The following is a 22,241-nucleotide window of genomic DNA, read 5'->3' as shown; positions in this document are numbered from 1 at the left end:
ATCGCACTAGTGGAGATTGGAATTCCAGTTTGCACTAGGGCAAACTAGAATTCTCATCTCCACTGGATATTTGTTAGTGAAGATTGGAATTCCAGTTTGCCCTAGTGCAAACGGGAATCCAGTTTCAGTGAAGATGGGAATTACAGTTTTCACTATAGCTAGGGGAAGTAGGAATTGGGGAAATAATGTGTTCAAAGGTTTATAATTGTTGTTAAAAACATTTCATCTTGAGTCACTCATGACTTTAAGGCTTACTCATTTCAGGTATTGAAATGCAGAAATAAAAATAAATATTATTGAATTGATATAATCGAACAACACAGAGTAATTGCGCACAATAAGGTTTTATTATCAATATCATTAAATCATATCACAAATTTAAAAGTTTATAAAAGATGAAGCATGATAGGCCTATCTATGCTACATGCCTTCACACACACTCCCACACATGCATGCACTCACGCACACACACACAAACATGCCTTTTTTTCTTTTTTTCATTTCACTGGAAATCCATCAACAGTTCTTGCAAAATGTGCTTTCTGGGTAACATTTTGTACAGCAGTCTATGTTTGCTTTTCGGCAATTGCACCGTTTCGTTAGACAGTTGCCCTTGCATTTGCAGACTGTTCTCGAAGAGCAAGCGACAGACTTGGTGCTCCATCCTGTAGAAGACCGTGGTGCTTGCATCAGAGTTACTGCTTTTAAATTGCTTGGTTCAACACTGTTAAGTTCCAGAAACTCTACAGAGCGCATGTCCACAAGTTCAACTCCATCGAACCAGTTTACAATGATTCCAGCAACGCTGAAGACTTTGTATTGTAATCTGTTTCCTGCAGTGGATCTGGATGTTAGTATTTTACAAGGCAGAAGGCGTGCATCAGTGTTTGTTCTGTCGGCTTGGATTTTAATGCCAACTGTATCATCAATTGAGTACACCTTGTGCAGTTTTTTGTGTACCTGCTTTTGATACCGGGAAGCTTGTCTCTTTGCAGCATGAAGATAGTTTTCTCGTGCACTCAATCTTGGTTCCCTATGTTGATGACTGTCCTCGTTTTCGACTATGTTAGCTCGCTGCCACAGAACAAACTGCCCAACTTGTAGCGCTTCTTGGGAAGGGTTGCATTCAACTGGGACAAAGCTGTTGTCTAACACCTTGTCAATTACCACTACAGCATGGGGATCACTGTTGACTTACATGACGTGCAACACACACCTGTTTTTGTGTTCAGTACGTACTCAAAGCAATAATCTTGTCTTCATTGTGAAGTAAGGATTGTCGACCACGCTTTTGTGGGAGCAATTTTGCACCTGGCGGAGGTGACGATGTAGTCACTGGTGGAGTTGACGATGTAGTCGCTGGCGGAGTTGATGATGTAGTCGCTGGCGGAGTTGATGATGTAGTCGCTGGTGGAGGTGACGATGTAGTCGCTGGCGGAGGTGACGATGTTGCACCTGGCTGAAATGACGATGAAGTCGCTGGCGCAATTACTCTGTGTTGTTCGATTAAATCAATTCAATAATATTTATTTTTATTTCTGCATTTCAATACCTGAAATGAGTAAGCCTGAAAGTCATGAGTGACTCAAGATGAAATGGTTTTAACAACTATTATAAACCTTTGAACACATTATTTCCCCCAATTCCTATTTCCCCTTGTGAAAACTGGAATTCCCATCTCCACTGAAACTGGATTCCCGTTTGCACTAGGGCAAACTGGAATTCCAATCTTCACTAACAAATATCCAGTGGAGATGAGAATTCTAGTTTGCCCTAGTGCAAACTGGAATTCCAATCTCCACTAGTGCGATTCGGAATCTCACTGGATTCTCATTTCCACTGTGACATATATATAGATAGAAGGTAGGGACTAGGGGGGAGACGCTAAAGTTAAGTAGTTGTTATCTAGAGGGTAGTCGCTAGAATCAGGAGGCGGGATGGCGATGCTTTACCACGTGCACCGGGAATGCCCTTTTTGGACGTAACGTGCATGGGAATTGGGAAATTCTCGTAGCGTGCACCGTGCACAGAGGTCCGGCGTGCACCGTGCATGGAGCTTTTTCGTAACGTGCACCGTGGATCACCGTGCATGGCACTTTTGGCCTCAACGTGCACGCGCACAGACCCCCCCCCCCCCCCCCCCCCCCCCCGGCCATGGTGACCCTCCTCGACCTCAAACTGAGACACGCTGAGGTGATAATCTGGGCTGGAGTTATCTTTATGGCTGGAAGATTTGATAATGTAATATGAGGGGCAAATAGATCCGCTGACTCGGTGACTGACTGTTCAGTTGTCACAGAACAGCACTAAGCACTAAGCCTGCAATACTCGGCGGCCCATTGTCGAACTTTACCCATGAAAATGTTACGAGCAGTTGCCTCCCGTCGGCCATACAAGCTGAAGCCGAAACGTCAGATTTCCCAGAACTGTCTGCGCTGGAGTTTTTTTCTTTTATTTCATTCTGCCAAGCTCTTGTGACAAAAAAGGGAGGATTTACTGCAACAACAGAACACACAACAGTCGCGTCATATCATCATTCAATTCTGTCCGCACATGGTCTATGATTTTGTTGGGTGTGTATTCCCAAACCGCACAAAACAACAAAGACGGTTTGATTTAGCCAGCACACAAAAACACATGGCGGGTGTGGAACTACTATCCGATCAAGGATTCCGCATTGACGGACGGCGACCGCACGAACTACGAAAGATCGAGTGTCGACTCGGAGTTTTCCGTCAAGCAGATGGATCTGCGTATATCGAGCAAGGAAATACCAAAGTGCTGGCTGCTGTTTATGGACCTCATGAGGTACTCTCTCTCTCTCTCTCTCTCTCTCTCTCTCTCTCTCTCTCTCTCTGAGTCTCTCTCTGTCTCACCCACTTTAGTCGACATCAGTGGGACACGGGAGGTGGGAGTTGGTTTCAGAAACTGAGAAAGGGGTACTAAACCCTACCACTGAACTTGAAGTTCAAAAAGTTCTTTATGAGCTGGGGAACACCTGATTGGACACAAATCTGAAAGAGGCCGGGTGTCCAGGGCCCAGATCGTCTCTTCTTTAGATTGCTACATTATCCCCGAGTACGCTAGTACAAGGGCTCAGCAGACTTTAATTGTGTGTCTGTGTGTCTTTCTCCACTTAACAGCTTATTGCTGGGAAACTACTGGGCGCAGTTCGTTCAAAAGTTGATACACTAACTTGATAATAGGTCCGATTGATCGTATTAAAACTTCATAATGTTACCTGGGACCTAAATGCGAAATAAACCACAAAAACGACTTGGCCGTAGGAGGAGTTCACACCGGCGGGGCAACACGCAGCCATTGACCTGATAGAACAGCCGAACGCGTCACACAAAAATACGTCATGACAAAGTTACACGCAAAGCGAAAGAGACTTTGACGTCATTTACTTTAGTTCGGAATTTTCCGTCTGTTCCTAGCTTGTCAGTAAAGACCTGATGTGAGTAAGCTTACCCAAAACGTCTTTGTTCTCTATTCTCATTGCAGCTGTGAAATAATCAGTCTTGTGTCTCGGTCGTGTAGGTACAGAGTTTGCTTCTGCAATCATTGTGTTCGTGTTGATGATGTCTTCATAAGACAAAATAATAAGCGAATCTATCGCGAGGAAGACATTTATGTACAAATTACCGAACCCAACCCATTTTTCGTGTGCATTTTTCTGAAGAATAAACTACATGTGGTTAATTTCATCCGTTTAATGCTTGTCGAAACATATCTGATCACAGATGAGGTCGCAGTTTGTAGGTTGAATCTATGAATCGGCCAGAGATAGATCTGCATTTCTGGTCAGAAACCAACATTCACACCACAGACATTCCAAACATTTATATTTATTGAGCGAGCCAGTCTGAAGAGTACTCGGGTCCAGCGCGAGCGTTTTTTATAGGGATTTTTTTTTCATACCCATCTCTTTTAAATTTAACTTAAGATATCTCTCAGATTTTGGGCAGTCTTTAATCAAAGGGTTGTTCCACCATATTAGCCCATATATATATATATATGTTATGTTAACATTTCTTTGATTATTGATGATCCAGGTACGTGGTGGTCGAGGCAAGGCATTACACGACAAGGTGGTGGTGAACTGTCAGTACAGCATGGCGACATTCAGCACCGGTGAACGCAAACGTCGACCGCGAGGAGATCGCAAATCGCAAGAAATGACCATGCATCTCCAACAGACGTTTGACGCCACCATTCTGACCACCCTGTACCCTCGTTCACAAATTGACATATTTGTGGAGGTAAGGATGCCTTCTCAAGTTCTGTCTAACTCTTAATTAACTCAAGGCAGTCAGAGTGAAATCAATACAATGTCCAGTATGTGGGGTTTTTTTTACAGGAGAAAGCTTTAAAGAATTCTTTCTTCACATTAGTAAGGCCAACAAAAAAAATATGTTGGTTTAGGGTAACCCAACCAACCCTATTTTTTCCCGCCGACCCTAAAACTGTTTTTTCATTTCTCAAAAAACACCTTTTGGCACATTTTGCGAACCGTACCAAGACTAAGGGAAGTAACCTCCTAATCGACTAAATTAAAAAAAAAATTTATTAAAAAGCCGACCTACCGACCCTATCATTTTTGGTCACAATACCCTAAACCAACATATACTTTTGTTTGGCCTAATGGACAATATTGCTTGACATTGAATATAACAACTATTTTCTTTCTTTTGTTTGTGTGTGTGTGGGTTTTTGTTGTTGTTGTTTTTCTTGCCAATTTTTTTTTTAATGTGAAGTTCTTAAAGGTGAGGTATAACTGTGAAACTGCTCTTTAATTTAGAACATGTTTTCTGTAAATTTATAGGTTCTTCAAGCTGACGGTGGCAACTACTGCGCCAGTGTCAACGCTGCCACACTGGCCCTCATAGACGCCGGTATCCCGCTCAAAGACTACGTCTGCGCAAGCTCGGCAGGCTTCGTCCGTGACACAGCACTGGTGGATATGAACCACTTGGAAGAGTCTTCCGGCGGGACAGAGCTGATCATAGCCACCTTACCCAAGTCTCAGCAGATTGTGTTCTTGGAGATGAACTCTCGGCTTCATGAAGACAACTTGTCGGCCGTCATGGACAGAGCGGTGGCTGGCTGTACGGATGTGTACAACGTCCTGGACACTGCTGTGCGAGATCATGTGGGAGAAACGGCAGCTGCGATTGGTGGGGATGCTGCGTGAGGGTCAGGGGGAGAGAAGAATGGCTAGAGGCTGGGTTGGATGGTACCTATGCATGTTTCTTGTGCTCTTGCATGTTACTCTGCATGAGTGCTGAAAGAAGTACTGTAATGAGAGTGGTTATGGTTGATAATGGTATGTTTGTGTGTGTGTTGGCTGTAATTTTTTTTTTTACATTGAAAAAATGAAGAAAGCTACAGTGCACAGGATATGATACGGTTTTCTCTTTCTCCAAGGTGAAAATGCATAGCAAATGTGGTCACAGTCTCGGTGCCGCTTCTAATACATGAATGTGTAAAACTAAAAGGAAACAAACAACCCCATCAGCTTCTATAACATAACTGCTGTCCCATGGCCTTGAACTGTAATGCACAAGTTTTGGCTGGTTCTAAGGTGTCATACAGCTGTCAAGTGCCACCATTCTGCTGAGTGAGTAATAAGTCTTCATAAAAATGAGTAGTTGCTACAGTGGAACCCCCATTTAAGATCTCTCAAACATTACAAAAATAAAATCAGGAGAGTATCAGAAAATGGAGGCAAATTTGCAGATGTTATTAACACAAAATCTAAACAAAAACAAGGTCTTTAAAAAAAAGGGGGTGGTGGTTAAATTTGGGGTTCTTAAAAGGGGTGCGTTACTTTTTTTTTTTTTTTAAACGTCCACTGTATAATGAAACCGTGTTATTGATAAATTCTATCCACAAAAGCCCAAGAATGTGAGATCTGCTGAACATGATGTAAAGACCTGTGTGCTCTATCGTAGTGAGTGGTACTGGTTTTATAGTATGACACGAAGTGTAGGCATGAAAGCAAGATTGATATATATATATATGTTAATTGGGGAGGTACAGTTGACTAATCATGACCTGTGTTTTGATTTGATTAAATATGCGTAATTACTGATACATGTACCAATAAAATATGTATGTAGCATTTTTACATTTGTGTGTGTGGTGAGAAAATGTTAAATTAACATCACAATAAGTGTTACATGTGTTACATTACAGCACACAAAAAAGAGTCAGGAGTATGTGTGAGTACATGTCCATGTATAAACAATATGTGTGTGTGGATGATAAAACACATACCAGTCTCATGTGTACACATTCATGCAAACTCTCCAAGATAGGAGTGTATGTGTAACAGACATTAGCATAATGTGTCTTGGTTGTTTGGATCAAAAAGCAGATTGAAGACTGCAAACCTTTATTTAAAGATAATCTCATTCTCTGGTTTTTAAATGTTATTGCTCATAAGTCATATCAATAAAGAGAGTGTGTACATTGCAGTATTAAATGCAAAATTTGCTGTACATCAATTGCACTTGTTACAAATACACATAACAATTAACATCTCTGAGGTCTGAACTTCTTACTGAAATTATTTCAACACTTTAAAATACAAGGGCCGATAAATTAAGAAACACTCAAACAGATGTGCATAATCTATATTACTACTGTACCAACCACAGTATGTTTACAAACTTGAATAGATGTTATAAATCTCAGGAATCATATGCAACTCAAACAAAAACGCATCTGTGCATCTAAAATTGTCCATTTGATAATGCTAGTGCTCTTGCCATATATTATTTGAGAATGCAAACCCCATGAGAATGAATGATAGATAGGGTTAGGGTCATAAACACATGTGACATCCTTTAACCCCATGAACGATCTGTCCCTGAGATTCTTAAGCACAACAGAGGGCAACGCTCATGCAAATATATACAAAACAGGCAACAGGAATCCTAAAACATTCATTATATCTCCTAAAAGCATATATACACGTATTATACACAACCTCATATCCTAGGAAGACGGTGGTTTTAAACAAATATCATTTGTACTTATGCTCTCTGTTTAAGCAATAAATATCAGAAAGAAACATCTTGAGCAACTATTACAGCCCCAACTTCACTTGAGTGTAGAAAACAGCTAACAACAAAGTTAATACATATACTTTTAAGATACATACATATATTATGTATGATTGACATTGTACTATAAAAATCCTGGCAGGAGCTTGTAAAGTTGAGAAGTTGGGAATTCACAACAGACTTCAAAGCAAAGACTAATTGAAGCCTCTCTTCCTTCAGCATGTCATCTATTCTTACCAAAACAAATGAACCATACAAAATACAAATTAAAAATAAGGCTTTCACTTAAAATGACAGTGTCAGAACATGTTCTAAAAGACATATATTGCAAGGGAGCTAGGGCTCTTTGAGCAGAGAGAGCTTGATGCACACAACATTCTAATTGAACTTCTTTCTTTCTTTCTTCATTTGGTGTTTAACGTCGTTTTCAACCACGAAGGGTTATATCGCGACGGGGAAAGGGGGAAGATGGGATAGAGCCACTTGTCAATTGTTTCTTGTTCACAAAAGCACTAATCAAAAATTTGCTCCAGGGGCTTGCAACGTAGTACAATATATTACCTTACTGGGAGAATGCAAGTTTCCAGTACAAAGGACTTAACATTTCTTACATACTGCTTGACTAAAATCTGTACAAAAATTGACCTTATTCTATACAAGAAACACTTAACAAGGGTAAAAGGAGAAACAAATCCGTTAGTCGCCTCTAGTCGCTGGGGAGCATCGGGTAAATTCTTCCCCCTAACCCACGGGGGGTTCTAATTGAACTACATTAGTACATATTTGCATACATGAATTTCAGAACTTTCTTATATATATGCTCAAGCATTTTTAGCTCACTACTCTCTGTCTCACAATCTGACCCACTTTGTCACACCAACCTGCAACACAAATGCCCACATCTCAATTCTCATACCCCATTTGCACTCATTTTTGTGTCAAACATTTTGAAAGACATTGTTGTAAATATAACCAATGCATAACCATAATAAAAGCTTTTTGTGAGTTTCAAATATTAACGCAAAAAATTGTGTGCATTTTTTGGTCACTGCAGCATCTGCCATTAATAAGATTTGTCATCACCTGACCAGAGAGGACAACCCCCGACACAAAACTTTGGGGAACTGTGGAAGATCTGCGCCGAACCTGCGAGTTCATACGATCAGCAGGCCTAAGATTATAAGGGACACAACCCTCGAACGCTGAAAAAGAAGTCATCATTATCCCGAGTTTCCATTCATAACCAGCTGGGGAATAAATAACTCTGTTCCCAATGTAACCAATGGAGGTGGTGAATGGGTTTGAGCTTTTAGGTGAAACGTGGCTTGTCAAAATAAAAGCCAATCAGGCTGCTTGTTTGATGTGTGGAACCAACGCAGCTTTGGATTCGTGTTTCCGAGGACAACGATTGTAAGCATTCACTCTCAAAGACCCAATCAATGTTGATGATTACCGCTGCGACTCGTGGTCAATTTGCAACTTATCTCTGTAACCGCAAAATCTACAACAAAAAGTCATAAAACACTTAAAAGAAAAGGAATATGCTCAAAACTTACTGAATAAGATGGCACCTTCGGCAGGGGCGGACGAGGGGGGGGGGGGGGGGGGGGGGTTTCCGGAAACCCCAGCCAAAAAATAAAAATATTTTTTTGGGTTGTTGTTGTTTGGGGTATAAATCAGTGACAAAATCTGCTGCCTGAAACTGGTAATGATCATCCTCACAATGCACCAGATTGCACCATTTTGCATCTTTTTTTCAAACTTTTCCGGGGGGGTATGCCCCCGGACCCCCCTAGCAAGCTAGGCGCTTCGCGCCTTCACACCCATATCTTCACAATATACTTTTGGAAACCCCCCCCATAAAATGAACTGATCCGCCCCTGTTCGGCCTTGGTCAATAAAGATGAAACCGAAGACAATATCGGACCAACAAAAAAGCTGGTCTGTCAACAAGCCACCAAACATCTTATAGTGTCCTTTCGGAATGATGAACTTCTCGTCCTTTTTGTGTCACATTTTGCACAATGTAAATGCAAGGAAGTTCCTCATGTCAGTGATAAATTCTTTCTGAAGTTTTCCCATTTCACACACTTGTCAATGAACAATAACAAGAACACAAAGACAGGCTTTTCTACCTGAAGCATATAAATGCTTGCCAGTAGCACAACTAGAAAATAAATATGTACATACATTCAAGGTACCATCTTTCTTGTGTAAGCATTTATGTTCAATGTCACAGATCTTACCAGGCTTTCGGATGAGACGATAAACCGAGGTCCCTTCGTGTACACTACATTGGGGTATGCACGTTAAAGATCCCACGATTGACAAAAGGGTCTTTCCTGGCAAAATTCTATAGGCGTAGATAAAAATGTCCACCAAAATACCCGTGTAACCTGGAATAATAGGCCGTGAAAGGTGGATGCAGCGCCTAAAGGCAGTCAATCTACTGGCCGATGTGAATGCGTGATATATTGTGTGAAAAAATTCCATCTAACACGGCATTAATAGGTAACATGCGCCTTGAGTCGCCTTGTGTGGTGAGATACGTGCGCGATATAAATCCTCGTAAATAAATAAAATAAAATAAATAACAAGAAGAGCAAACGCTCGATCGAGTCACTTTCGCAGTTCTGAATATTATATGAGGCATCAGATGGACAAAAAGCTACAGATGTAAATAATTTGATGTAAAGAATAATCCTATAAAGTTTGAATCAAATCCGATGAATAGTTTCAGAGATATGATATTTCAACTAACAGACTAACACTGACCGATTACATAGAGTCACTTTTTCTCAAGTGACTCAAAAACAAAAAACAAAAAAACAAAACAAAAAAAAATTAAAAAAAATAAAAAATTAAAAATTAAAAAAAATAAAAAGGTCAAAGGTCAACAAAACCATCTTTAAAGTGTAGAGGTCATTGGAGGTCACGACTAAACAAAATATGAGCCCGATCGCTTTGATAGTTTCCGAGAAAAGTCCAACGTTAAGGTGGTGTCTACGGACGGCCGGCCGGCCGGCCGGACGGATGGCCGGCCGGCCGGACAGACTAACACTGACCGATTACATAGAGTCACTTTTTCTCAAGTGACTCAAAAATAAGAGCAATTTCTTCCACAAGGACACATAACCAAAATCAACATTCTGATTGCTTTCAAAGCAGGTGGCAAGTTTTGACTGAATTAATGTTGTAAGTGAAACATATGTCTATCCTCCACTGCTGGCTGCTGATTTTTGGCGTGTTCAATTGGACGGATGCTCTTATTCTTTGAAAAATCCTTGGCAAGTATGAGACGGTGTGCAATTAATTTTGTAAGTGACACATATGATAATAGCTCTGTCAATCTTCAGATTGTTGATTTTTGGCACATGTTTCAGTAGACAGATGCTCTTATGCCGTGTAAACCCTGGGCAGATCTGAGATGGTACACACAATTGCTAAAAGGATGATATGGTTTATGTAAAAATATCTTATTTTGTTTTAAGAAATGAGTCGCATTGTATGAGGTAGAAGACCATGATATCCAGCAGCACTGTAACCAGCAGTCTCACAAAAGAAATTGTAGCAATAATGATGAGAAATAGATATAATCTAGGTTAAAGATTTTACTGGTGTACAGTGGAACCCCCCTTTAAAGACCCCCCCAATTTTTTTTCTTCTTCTTCTTCTTCTGCGTTCGTGGGCTGAAACTCCCACGTACACTCGTGTTTTTTGCACGAGTGGAATTTTACATGTATGACCGTTTTTTACCCCGCCATTTAGGCAGCCATACGCCGTTTTCGGAGGAAGCATGCTGGGTATTTTCGTGTTTCTATAACCCACCGAACTCTGACATGGATTACAGGATCTTTTTCGTGCGCACTTGGTCTTGTGCTTGCGTGTACACACGGGGGTGTTCGGACACCGAGGAGAGTCTGCACACAAAGTTGACTCTGAGAAATAAATCTCTCGCCGAACGTGGGGATGAACTCACGCTGACAGCGGCCAACTGGATACAAATCCAGCGCGCTACCGACTGAGCTACATCCCCGCCCTACCTCCCAATTTAAGACTTCCTCTCTTTTAAGACCCTGTTTTCTCAGACTTTTTGTTCATCAACTCTGTAAATGTACCCCCATTTTAAGACTCCCTCCTTTTTAAGACCTGATTTTCTCATATTTGTGGAGCTCTTAAAAGGGGGGTTCCACTGTATTAAACATACCCTACAAAAATGAAGGAACCCAACCAGAGAATACACACACGTACAGACCTACGAACAATACAACAAACATGAAGAATAAAGATCAGCAACAATCATCAAGTTGAAGAATTCTCTCTCAAGAGAAGAAACGGTGAAATTGCTTTGACAAATTCTCCAACAGTCCGCACAACGAATCTGTCGTCCAGAAATTTATGATTCACTCCCTTTGATTCCAGGAGAAAAGCTGCAATCCCTGCGTTGCGAGCACCGATAAAATCTTTCTCAATATTGTCTCCAAAATGCACCGCTTCCTCTGCCTTAACGTTTGCGTCTTCCAGGGCCCGCTGAAATATCAGCGGGTCTGGCTTCTCTGCACCGACAACGTACGACGGTAGAACAAAGTCAAAGTATTTACGCAGGTCCATTTCCTTCAAAACTTTGTACAGGCGATGGTCATAGTTGGAAATGACGCCTATCTTGACGTCAAACTTTTGGAGTTCTTGCAGAGCTTCCAGAGTCCCTGGTAGAAGTTCCCAGGCTATTTTTGTGGCGTAGTAATGGTACAGATCTTTGGCCACCTTGGCCATGATCTCTTCATCTCTGACGCCGATGGTGTGAAAGGTGTCAAAAACAAGACTGTTCCACCAATTGTACGCTGACATGTCCACGCTGGCTCCAAAATTTGGGTACCTGGAAAACCATAAGCAGTTGAGAATCTTAAACTAATAAGGCAGAGCGCTGTTTAGAGATCTGATACTCAAAGGGAAGTAAGCGCTCTAAATGCATACGGCATGTGTAATTGAAAGTGTAATACATGAGAAAGTGAGAGTGATTCGGAACCTCTCTCCTAGCACCTAAGAGAACATATAAGAAGTTGAGTCATGTTCATCAGTATTTGTGACCAGTTATTTATCTGTAATTTGAAGCACCCTTTCAGAGAGGACATATGTGACCCTCCACCACGGAATGAGTCACATGTCACCTTTGCATGATTTTCATATTTTTACATTTTCATAAAGAGTTTTTTATGCTCTATCCAGTGGTGAAAACCGTTTTAGAAAAGAGCGAAAACTGTTTGAGTTATAAGCCTGTGACTAAGGTGACCCTCGCACTGTTACCAGACACTCCCCGGACTTATATTAAGCCTAGCCATAGACCAAATAGCCTGGACCGCCAACTCGTCACGTGACCCTTCGAGGTTACGACGCTCGACTTTCACAGGGGCGCTTAGCGTCCGGTTTGAAATACAGTGAAAAGAAAGCACGCTCCAGTTATTTGTGACAATGGGAGGTGACAATGAACTGGATTTTCCAAAACTCCAAACTAAACTTAACAAAACTCATCGAAAAACATGTTCCGTATGCACTTTAGCAGAGTTTATTTTAGCATTTTCAGAACTTACCTCGGCAACTTCGTCTATGTTTACAATCGACACCGGATATGACATCCCCCTGATTTCTGAAAGGCCAAGAAGAGCGGGGTAGTAGTTGCGCTGAGAAGGATAGCACGCTTTTCTGTACCTCTCTTCGTTCCTAAATGCGAGGGGCCGCTACCTCGTAATAGAGAGAAAGAGCGGAGAGAGAGCTAGTTGGCGGTCCAGGATAAATGGTCTATGGCCTAGCGCAGAACCGCGCGAGGTGACATGCGACTCATTTCGTGGTGGAGGGTCACATATCAGACAATTGACAGACCAGAGGTCAGAATAAAATGTGTCGGACAACACTGCCAGTATGGCCGGGTAGCTCAGTTGGTAGAGCATTGGACTTGTAATCCTAAAGGTCACAGGTTTGAATCCCGGCAGGGGCGGACACGGGTCAACTTTATGTGCAGACTCAGAGACAGTATTCATGTTCCATCCCCGTGTCACCACAGTGTCACGTAAAAGATTTCAGTCATTCTGCCATAAGTGCAGGTGGCTGATACCTCAACACGCACACACCTGGGTAGCGCGATTCTTGTTGCTGCTAGCTTTCCACTAGGAGGAAGCACCTGAATTTCCCATCATTTGGATAATAGAGTAAATGAAATGCAATGAAATGAAATAGTAAAGTACCAGCGAACACGTACTTGCCACAGTACTCTTTGTAGTGTCTGAGAAAAGATCCGGTCAGCGCTTCCTCATCGGCATCAATTCCGTAACGCTTGGCCACAATAGCGTAATGCTTGCCAGGCGAACCGATGACACGTATCATGGTGTTGGTGATGTCGACTGTGATCAGTCGAATAAGAAGCGGGGCCTGCACAGATGTGTAAATACAAGGATGATTAAGGGAGGCAGGGGAGGGTCTGCTGCTCAGTTGGTAGGAGCTGGTTTTGTAAACATTTCATTGCTACAGTGGAACCCCCCTCTTAGAACCCCCACCCCCCCCCCCCCCCCCATTAAAGACTTCCCCCTTGATTTTTTAGATTTTCTGTTCATCACCTTTGTAAATTTACCACCATTTTAAGACTCCCTCCTTTTTAAGATCTGATTTTCTCAGATTTGTTGAGGCCTTAAACGGGGGGACCCACCAACTTAAGACTTTCTCCCTTTTTAAGATCCTGTTTTCTCAGACTTTTTGTTCATAACCTATGTAAATTTACCCCCGTTTTAAGACTCCCTCCTTTTTAAGACCTGTTTTTTGGCGGTCTGAAAAGGGGGGCTTCACTGTACTTAGACCTAATCACACCATCCACAATTCTTCCATTGCAATCTATGTTTCCCCATCCTGCCAAGTGTTGCTCTGTCGCTAGATGTTTGTGTGTGCACATTGTCTGTGTGTGTGTGTGTGTGTGTGTGTGTGTTGCACATGCATACGTGTGTGTTCGTGTGCGCGCGTGCGTGTGCCATGATTGGTTATATGACGGTGACGGTATATTGTTGGAAATAAACACAGCCGACATCGAGAATTGTTGCGTGATGTCACGCCTAATTTCTGAAACCGAAAGTAGAAGCGCTGTAGTGATTATATCCAACAGTCAACACACAGTTGAAGGGAGCTGTTTTGCATGTCTGATTTTGTAACCCCTGACAAGTCATAACTACACATCTGCGGGAAAAGCTGCATATCACTACACATTAGACATTGATCTAAAGATTACTTCTGACATGATCTAAAGTTTTAACGACATCTGATTTTACCGTCATCTTGATTTTTAGGGCAGTCGTTGGCAAGCCGCAACATGCGCCAGTGTTTACTTCCGCGGGTGTCCTTCTTGCAATGACCCTGTCGATGATTGGACAAAAAGTCCCATATTTTCTCAATAAAAAAGCAAGAGCAAAATTATTCCTCACAAATAATTTTCAAGCATTATTTCTATAAATGCTACAGAAAAACTCATGTCGTATATTTTATAAGTCAAAAATGTATTTACCTGGTATCAGGGTAGACCGCAGCGTACGGCGCGTCCTAAACAATCATGGCGCCTTCAACATTGCACTGAAAAAGTGGGGATTTGAACGAGTCTCCTCTGGGAGGTGGGTACATTTGTGATGTTGTTATCGCGAGAATTGTGAAAAGTAATGCGGGCGTAACCTTTTTAGTGTGAATTGTATGAAGTTTGCGATAGATTGGTGCTAGTAAAGACAAGTAAAGAGTGCCACTTTGCGTGGTTCAAACAAATATACTGAAAGCAGGAATGCATGCCCAAGAATTTCGGAGCATTATAGATCTGTAAGTGTAAGGAACTCGATTTTCTAAAGGGAATTTTTGTCTTCTTTAACAGTATTTAACAATGATCTCAAATATTTAATACAAAATTACACTAGAGTGGTTATTTTTCAGTTTGTAACATGACGTTTGAGCATCTGCAAACTTTTTGGTTTGTTTGTTTGTTAAAGAAGTGCCAGACAATGATGTCCAAGGCGTCATCAGTACAGTTGAACCCCCCTTTCAAGACTTTCAAAAATCGGAGACCTGTATACATTTGCAAAGGCTTTGAAGAGAAAGTCTGAGAAAACAAGGTCTTAAATTTAAAAAGGAGGGAGTCTTGAAATAGGGGGGTCTTAAAAGGGGGGTTCCACTGTATCAAAAACTTGCAATATCCAAAAACAGCCTTGTGGAAGTAATCTCACATGCACTGAAACTTGAAAGGTCAACCTGTGAACATTTTGAGATTCATTCTGTGTGAATCTGTGATGTCACTGTGATGTCACTGATGGTTCGAACCTTACCACAGTGGCATAAGGCTATTTTGGCAGAAAGGGTCTGTGTCGACCAAAACTGGGTGCATTCCCTAAGGTCCACTTCCTGTAGGCGTTTTTCCTGTATACAGGGAATGCACCCGGATGCTTTTCCTGAAGCGTTTCGCCGATCTAGCTGAAAGTCACGTGATGCTTAGTCGGATATTGGTAGGGAAAACGCCTACATCAAGAACCGCTCACTTTTTGGTCAACATAGACCCCTTCAGCAAAACTTGGTGCATTTCCTGAAGGTGCACTTGGGGCCAGTTTCATAAGCCAGAAACACAGTCGACCAACTGCAGTTGTCCGAGAGAACCACAGTAATCCGACGTTATCGGGTTTCACGAACAAAATTTCAGTCGGCCGACTGCGGGTCGTCTCACCGGAAGTCGGCCAAACACGGTGATGCTCTCCTCCCAACACTGTGTTCGGCTTACTGCGGTAAACCGAAAATAAATGTAATTATCCGCACAGTCAATGGCACAATGCTCACACTTTTTTGGATTGTGAGCCAAACCTTGTGATTGTTCTTCGAAATGTATCTATCATGACGCAGTAATCCAGGAGACAAGTTAGGGTTATGTCTTGAAGACGTCACATTATGGCGTAAAGAGGGTTCGACATCACGCGGAGGAATTACTGAAAGTCTCGGTCGTTCTTATTTTGAGCGGGCCGAGACTAGTTTTTTCTTCTAAATCGGCCATTTCCACGTGCGAATGAGCAAACGGAAGTGGTAATGTTGCTAAATTTAGCCCTCGACTTGGCCATTCGAATTACTGTACAGTCGGTCGACTGCGGTTGTCCGCGGGTGCCGGTGATTCGCTCATGAAACGCACTTTTCGGTGACCCGGCGATCAACCACAGTCGATCGACTGTCAGTCGGTTCACTGCTATCTTATGAAACTGGCCCCTGGTGTAGGCGTTTTTCTGTATGCAGGGAATGCACCGGGATGCTTTTCTTGTAGCCGATCTTGCTGAGAGTCACTGTCATTCACGTGATGCTTATAGCCACATCAGTAAAATTTGATATTTTTCTATCCTTTTCTTTTTTTTTGAAAGGAGCTTCAATTCATAGTTGCAAATTTTAAATTAAGAAATCAAAAAATCCGTCAAGTCCTCCTGTCGAACCGCATTTTGGATGTCACATTAAAGGAAGCAATGCTGAGATGAATCGTGCGCTTGGCACGAGATTGACTTATTGAGCAGTGTTGTACTTAGATTCTAAAGAAAATGCATGCACCCCGGTGCATTCCCTGTATACGGGAAAAAACGCCTGCAGGGAAAGCACCTACTTTTGGTCAACTAAGACCCCTTTTTGCGCTATTTTGGGAGATATAGACTAACATCACATTCCTCTTTCAGGATTTTGTTTTGGCCAGAGCAACATTAAGCCTTGAGCAGCATCATGAGGCGAGGTGTGGGACGGCCAGGGGCGCCTTCCAGCCTACCTGTGCCAAAAGCGTCCAGCGGAAGTCCCTCCACCTCTTTGGCTCGAGGCCGTCCTGGATCCAACCAGACACGCTCTTCGGAAAACCTGTCCCAGTCTGGGGGAAGCTTCCTGGCACCTCGCAGTGTCAGTGGCTCACGCCGAGCAATGTCGCCCATCAGCTCACAGCAGAAGGGCTTCTCTCCAAACCGAAATTCACAAGGTAACCATCTTGACTGTCTTAAACTTATTAATATTAACACAGAAGGAGGCAAATTTTATTGTATCGTGTTATATTCTGCTTTGATTGTGTCACAGTTTAATAAATAATCTATGCTTTATAAGTAGTGTATTACAGTCTGAAGGCACCAGCTGAAGTATGATAAGGACATTTTGATTTCAGGACGAAGTAAGTTTAGCGTTCAGAATGGAAAAACCCAATTGTATACAGTTGTACCTGCGATGTAGGAGAGTATTCTTTTGACTAGCCAAAAGTGCTCCTACATTACAGGTGGCCTGTCATCAAAGGTCTATTTTTGTGAAGATGATAGAAAAAGGGACTACAGAAGGTGTCCTACAGTATTAAAAGGTGTCTTTTTAATTTCAACAGAAGGGCCTCACATCATTGGTACCATTGTAGACGTTACATACTTTATAACCAAACACCTACAACTGCTTTCTTCTCTTACTTGTTTTTTACTTTTTATGTTTCTTGTGTAAGTACTGAGATAATTTTCAATTTTGCCACTTGAAGTTGAACACAGTACTGTAATTCAAGTGCTAGAGTCTGAGCTGTTGAAACTGAACGTAAATGTGGCACAGTATATATACAAAAAAGAACAAACAAATCAAAAAGACACCTCTGTAAACTGTGAGTCACAAGGTAGGAAATATGTTTGTACTATATCTTTTTGGCCTACATGACAAACTGTAAAGATGCAAGTTGTGACTCGCCATTTAAGTTTAGTCATTAGCAAATTATATAAAGCAGAAACTGGAAATGTTGCTGCTTTATCCATAGAGTATTTATTTTACTATTTTCACAAGTTTGATATTCCTCCATAGCTGGTATAACTTTTTATTTGCAACTTATGAGATATTTAGACATGACAAGGAAGCTTGGGAGGGGGGTGACTTGGTGTTTCAGGCTTTGTTTGTTGTTTGCAAAGTATACTCAGAAAAAAATGGACTTCTAATTGCCTTTCATTTTTTATTCACAGTTGGCGGTTCACAATCAGGTGTTCGATACATCACAGAAGAACTCATTCGCAAAATTGCTAAAGAGGAAAACTTGGATATGATTACCTCTCTCAACCTTACTCTGGCCAAAGAAGGGGGCAAGAAAATTAAGGTAAGTGCGATGTACTCCAGGCATTTTGTGTGTGTGTGCGTGTGTGTTTTTTGAAAGTACATGTACTATTTGTTTGTCTGTGCTTGTCACTGCATTTTATGGCATGTGCTTGTAATGGTAATTATTTTGTCAAACTTTACAAGTTTATATTCATAATTGTATTGCATTACTCTTTTTGTGGCTAGAGTGTTCATGCTGTTGGTCTTGCTGCTGTTCTTGGTGGTGTTTTCATTATGGGTGATGCATGTTAAGAAAACAGAACTTATATTATGAAAATAAATGAACACACTTGTGTCAACATACTTGTGAATGGGTTTTTATTCTCCATAGTTTAAACATTCTTTATCAAATAACATAATAGACACCTTTTCTGTTTGTTTCTCTATGTGTGTGTGGTTTTTGAGTCACTTGAGAAAAAGTGACTCTATGTAATCGGTCAGTGTTAGTCTGTCCGGCCGGCCGACGTTGGACTTTTCTCGGAAACTATCAAAGCGATCCGGCTCATATTTTGTTTAGTCGTGACCTCCAATGACCTCTACACTTTAACGATGGTTTCGTTGACCTTTGACCTTTTTCAAGGTCACAGGTCAGCGTCAAAGGAAAAATTAGACATTTTATATCTTTGACAAAGTTCATCGGATGTGATTGAAACTTTGTAGGATTATTCTTTACATCAAAGTATTTACATCTGTAGCCTTTTACGAACGTTATCAGAAAAACAAGGGAGATAACTAGCCTTTTCTGTTCGGCAACACACAACTTAACGTTGGGCTTTTCTCGGAAACTATAAAAGTGACCGGGCTCAAATTTTATGTGAACGTGACTCCCAGTGACCTCTACACTTTGACGTCTGCTTTGGTGACCTTTGACCTTTTTCAAGGTCACAGGTATGTCTTGAAGGAAAAAAATTGAAATATCATATCTCTGAAACTATTCATCGGATTTGATTCAAACTTTATAGGATTATTCTTTACATCAAATTATTTACATCTGTATTGTGTTGTGAATAGCAATTTCTTCCTGTCCATCTGATGCCTCATATAATATTCAGAACTGCGAAAGTGACTCGATCGAGCGTTTGCTCTTCTTGTTTTCTTTCTTTTTTATCATTTTTCTATTTTCTTTGACCAGTATTGTTTTTCACAAGTCAGCCTAAACATTTTTCTGCTGCTTAACATCAGAAGAAAATTCAGATTGATTGCTCAATGTGTTATTAACATGGAGTTAAATTACATATTCTTACTCCGAATCACATAAAGCATTGACGCAGTCTAGGATGCTAAGGTCTGAAAAGGCTACCCGTCTTAAACAATTTCAAAGGGAAGCAACCCAACCACAAAAAGTGTAAACGTAGCTATGGTAATGACCATACACCCGGGGAGTTACCTCCCATCGGTGTATGCTACGTCACTACCGCTACTGAACATCATACAACTTTTTCAGATCTGAGGAGAAGGTTGTTGATTTTTTGGCTCTCTCGTGGCTGTGCTGTTTGGTGTTTGTTTGACACCCACCGGCCACTTACCCGTCTTGCTTTGATATGTACCCCTGAGGCAAATAATGGCCTTTGTCCACTCACAGATTTCTTTGATTGGGTTTACCTTGGGTGGGGCTTAGCAGAAGGCTTGGAATGTTGAATCTAGTAGTAGTAGTGCTTTGCTTTTTCTGTGGCCAGTATGGTCACACTCAAAGAAAGTGGATTTGGACAGATGATACTCTATGGGCATGTAGTAGATACAATGTAACTCTCCTTTTCACCCCCACCCCTACACCACACACACACACACCCCTACCCCCCCACACACACACACACACACTCACACACACACACACACACACACACACACCCCAATTTAAGACCTCCCGCTTTTAAGACCTCAGCCCTTTTAAGTTTCTGTGGTTTTCAGATTTTCTGTTCATAACCTTGGTGAATTTACCCCCATTTTAAGACTTCTAAGACCTCCTTTCAAAGACCTGATTTTCTCAGATTGTTTGAGGTCATATACGGGGGGGGGGGGGGGGGGGGGGTTCAACTGTACTACTTTGCTTAACCCTAACCAGTTGGGGCAGACTCAAAGAAAGTGGATTTAGACAGATGATACTAAATGGGATTGGAGTAGATAATGGCTATCATGGGTCTTAGGGAAATTAAGTGGAAATTGATAGGTGTTGTTACGCTCAATAGATTTCTGGTTTCTGGAAAATGTATTATGATAGGTGATCTTAATTGATAATGGGTTTTTGAAAAGAAATTTTCCAGGGTATCAGTGAAACACTTATCAAGATAATATTACGGTGCTGATTGGTGGTCCTTCCATAGATAAAGGGGTGTACTGTTACCATGTCAACATCGAATACAGTGGTACCTGCAGTGGAGGCCCCTCCGATGAGAGGACTGTGACCTCCCAATAAAGGACACCTTCTGTTGTCCCTTTGTTATCTTGACCAGAATATACCTGCCATGAGAGGCCACCTGCAATGTCGGGACACTTTTGGCTGGTCCCGAGGGTGTCCTAGTTTCATCGCAGGTGCCACTGTATGTAATTATGAATTTGAGCTGTTAGTTTGCAGGTTTTCAATATATATTGAGTTGCACTCATGTGAACCCTGCTCCACAATGAGTTGGTCCGGTGTTCATATAAATCACCCCTTGGCTGTAAATAACGTGTGCATGACAATATACTGTAGTTCAGCTCATACCATACTGAGATACAGTAGAACCCACCTTTTAGGACACCCCCCCTGGTTTAAGACCAGTACCCCCTTTCAAGACTGTTGCTTTTTCAGATTTTCTCGTCACAATTTCTGTAAATTTACTTACATTTTAAAACAACCTCCTTTTTTAAGACCTGATTAAACAGAGCGTTTGTAGGTCTTAAACGGGGGGTTCCGAGCCTAAATTGTACACTTCAATGAGAGGTTGACCTTTTGGGAGGAATAGCCTATGTGAGGACTAGGTCCAAGCAAAGATACTATCACTCATTGCCAGAAAGACCTGGAGTGTGTTAATATTGGCCAGGTGTCGCTGAATGGGAGATAGATTGGAGTTGATCCTTGCATTGTGTAGCATGTCATGTCAAGTGTTCCTTATAGTTATAGCGATAGCGGTCGAGGTGAACAATGACTGTCGAGATCTGTGTAAAATGTCATATTTTGGTCAAAAACGCAAATAACATTTATGTATCGATCGAATTCCTTTCAGGTACTATGACTTTGTTGTTGTTTTGACGATTGAACGAGCCCGGGCACACACACATGCAATCAAACACATAAGCTTCATATTTGGGCGTTTCAGGTTGACCGAAACTTCAAAGGAACTACAAAACACACGTCATGTACTGACTTTGTTGTTGTTTTGACATTGAACAGCACACACACATGCAATCAAACACATGACGTGTGTTTTGTAGTTCCTTTATAGTTTCGGTCAACCTGAAACGCCCAATTATAAAGTTTTGTAGGCCTCTGACGTCACATGACTCAAAGAAGGGAAATCCAATCTCCAATCACTCTGTAGCTCTTCCGTCCTCCAGCTCTCACACACTCATACAGTGATACACACACACATGCACTTACTCTGTGTGTGTGTGTGTGTCTCTCTCTCTCTCTCTCTCTCTCTCTCTCTCTCTCTCTCTCTCTCTCTCTCTCTCTCTCTCTCTCTCTCTCTCTCTCTCTCTCATAACACACACACACACACACAAACACACATGCATGATGTACAAATGACACACACTCTCCTTGTGACTGTTACAGTACATAGAGAATCTGGACAAGACACGCAAGCTACAGGTCCTCAACCTCGGCAACAACATGATCGAGCGCATGGAGAAGCTTGACAAACTGGTGCACCTCCGCGAGCTCAGTTTCGCTCGCAACCGCATCACTCGCATCGAGGGCATTGAGAACCTGGTCGGCCTTCAAGTGTTGAACCTTAGTGGGAACAACATCGAGCACATCCCTGTCTGGTTGCCTAAGAAACTGCGAGCGCTGAGAACCTTCAGGATTGCCGACAACAATCTTGCCTCGGTGAGTTCTGTGTGCAT

General features: G+C 41.8%; 3 protein-coding genes across 7 annotated transcripts in view; 2 read left to right on the top strand and 1 right to left on the bottom strand.

Annotated features, from left to right (window-relative positions):
* The first annotated feature begins 2,603 nt into the window (after positions 1–2,603).
* LOC138948952 (exosome complex component RRP41-like) lies at positions 2,604–5,679 on the top strand. The gene is made up of 3 exons (XM_070320625.1): positions 2,604–2,808; positions 4,059–4,265; positions 4,829–5,679. Exons 1-3 carry the CDS (start codon positions 2,638–2,640, stop codon positions 5,195–5,197), a joined length of 747 nt encoding a protein of 248 aa, XP_070176726.1. The 5' UTR covers positions 2,604–2,637; the 3' UTR covers positions 5,198–5,679.
* Positions 5,680–10,530: 4,851 nt separating this feature from the next.
* On the bottom strand, positions 10,531–14,438 carry LOC138948951 (haloacid dehalogenase-like hydrolase domain-containing protein 3). Its single transcript, XM_070320624.1, has 3 exons — positions 14,381–14,438; positions 13,327–13,496; positions 10,531–11,949 (listed from the first exon to the last, which is right to left on the bottom strand). The coding sequence occupies exons 1-3, from the start codon at positions 14,384–14,386 to the stop codon at positions 11,376–11,378; spliced, it is 750 nt and encodes a 249-aa protein (XP_070176725.1). The 5' UTR covers positions 14,387–14,438; the 3' UTR covers positions 10,531–11,375.
* Positions 14,439–14,639: 201 nt separating this feature from the next.
* LOC138948950 (centriolin-like) overlaps positions 14,640–22,241 on the top strand; it is a 98,328-nt gene continuing 90,726 nt past the window's right edge. For all 5 annotated transcript variants that reach the window (XM_070320622.1, XM_070320623.1, XM_070320620.1 and 2 more), the window contains exons 1-4: positions 14,640–14,716; positions 16,784–17,070; positions 18,068–18,198; positions 21,952–22,224. In XM_070320622.1, coding sequence (XP_070176723.1) covers positions 16,827–17,070; positions 18,068–18,198; positions 21,952–22,224 — 648 coding nt within the window. In that variant the 5' untranslated portion in view covers positions 14,640–14,716; positions 16,784–16,826. The remainder of the gene's footprint in view (positions 14,717–16,783; positions 17,071–18,067; positions 18,199–21,951; positions 22,225–22,241) is intronic.

The sequence above is a fragment of the Littorina saxatilis genome, linkage group LG15, assembly GCF_037325665.1.
Source record: "Littorina saxatilis isolate snail1 linkage group LG15, US_GU_Lsax_2.0, whole genome shotgun sequence".
NCBI lineage: Eukaryota > Metazoa > Mollusca > Gastropoda > Littorinimorpha > Littorinidae > Littorina > Littorina saxatilis.
The sequence above is the reverse complement of the archived record's forward strand: the minus strand, read 5'-3'. Positions and strand labels throughout refer to the sequence as shown.